At 40.7% G+C, this 1,331-nt stretch overlaps 1 gene segment (V, D, J or C); it reads right to left on the bottom strand.

Moving 5' to 3' along the window:
- Positions 1 to 288: 288 nt before the first annotated feature.
- Positions 289 to 775, bottom strand: LOC142835188 (immunoglobulin heavy variable 1-84-like). The segment is given in 2 exon segments: positions 289 to 614; positions 698 to 775. Coding segments are annotated over 2 exon segments (372 nt in total).
- Positions 776 to 1,331: the final 556 nt, after the last annotated feature.

Genomic DNA, 1,331 nt, shown 5'->3' with positions numbered 1-1,331 from the left:
TGAACTTTCCTGGTAAAATTCATATCATACATTATTCGAAGCTACTCCAAAAAGCTCAAGTCTCTTCGAATCCAGAGAAATCTGTCACTATGTGTTTACACAGTTTTGCTTCTTTAGTGTTTTATTACAGAGAAACATGTAAATAGAGTTCAATTAGCATCATTTTATTTATAGAGAAGGAGGCAGAAAAGGAGACTCTCAGAAAGATTCTTTATGTGTAAATCTTCAGTCGTCTCTGTCATTTCAGTCCCGGGGCAAGTTCCTGCTCCTTCAGGGTTTCTGACATGCTCAGGATGTGGTTGTAACACTGTGTATTTCACAGTAATAGACCGCAGTGTCTTCAGAAGTCAGGCTTCTGAGCTCCATGTAGGCTGTGTTGGAGGATGTGTCTGCAGTCACTGTGGCCTTGCCCTGGAACTTCTGATTGTACTCAGTACTACCATCTTCAGGATCAATACCTCCAATCCATTCCAGGCCCTGTCCAGTCCTCTGCTTCACCCAGTCAACAGAGTATTTAGTAATATCATCAGAGATCCTGCAGGACAATTTCACTGAGGTCCCAGGCCTCACAAGCTCGGGCCCAGACTGTTGCAGCTGTACCTGAGAGTGGACACCTGTAGAGAAAAGACAGTTTAGGTGTCATTGTCACCTCTGCCACTGTTCCCTCTTCAGATTTGGAAATAGAATTCTCCTTTACCTGTAGTTAGTGACATGAGGAAGAGGGTGATCCAGCCCCACTCCATGGTAAGGCCCTCTGTGCTCAGTGACTGGGGAGAGGACACTGATCATATGTTGTTCTGGGGTGTGGACATCTCTATATCTACCATGTAATTTGTATATTCATGAACAGTCAAGGTAGTAGAACAGCTTTAGGAGAAAGAGGTAGAGGACCTTAGGTCAGGCAACAGGATGTTAAAGTCCAGTTCTAATTTTGTCTGAGTAAATGAAACCCATACTATATCCCCAAGCCTTGTGTAGACCTGTGGATGTAATTTCAAGACATAATCTCCAGGTTACAAAGAGACTTCAGCCAGAGACAGTTGTTCCACTTGTGACAAAAGATGTACAGTTAGCAGTTGTGAAAAAGATTTCATAACTTGTAAATTATGAGACCTACTAGTCTTTTCTCATATACATGAAGTTGGCAAGTGTCTTCCAGGAGATTGCATACTAAAACACTTACACAAATGATTAAAAGTGAAAATGCCTCAGAAATTTTTGCAAACAAATGTTATTGCTGCATTGTCTACAGTAGATAAATTATAGAAACAAACTACATGTCTTTGAACAAATGACTGTATCAAGAAAATATGATACATATGTTATAAAAC

This window comes from Microtus pennsylvanicus, chromosome 14 (genome assembly GCF_037038515.1).
Source record: "Microtus pennsylvanicus isolate mMicPen1 chromosome 14, mMicPen1.hap1, whole genome shotgun sequence".
Lineage (NCBI taxonomy): Eukaryota > Metazoa > Chordata > Mammalia > Rodentia > Cricetidae > Microtus > Microtus pennsylvanicus.
Note: the sequence above shows the minus strand (reverse complement) of the source record. Positions and strands in the feature narration are given on the sequence as shown.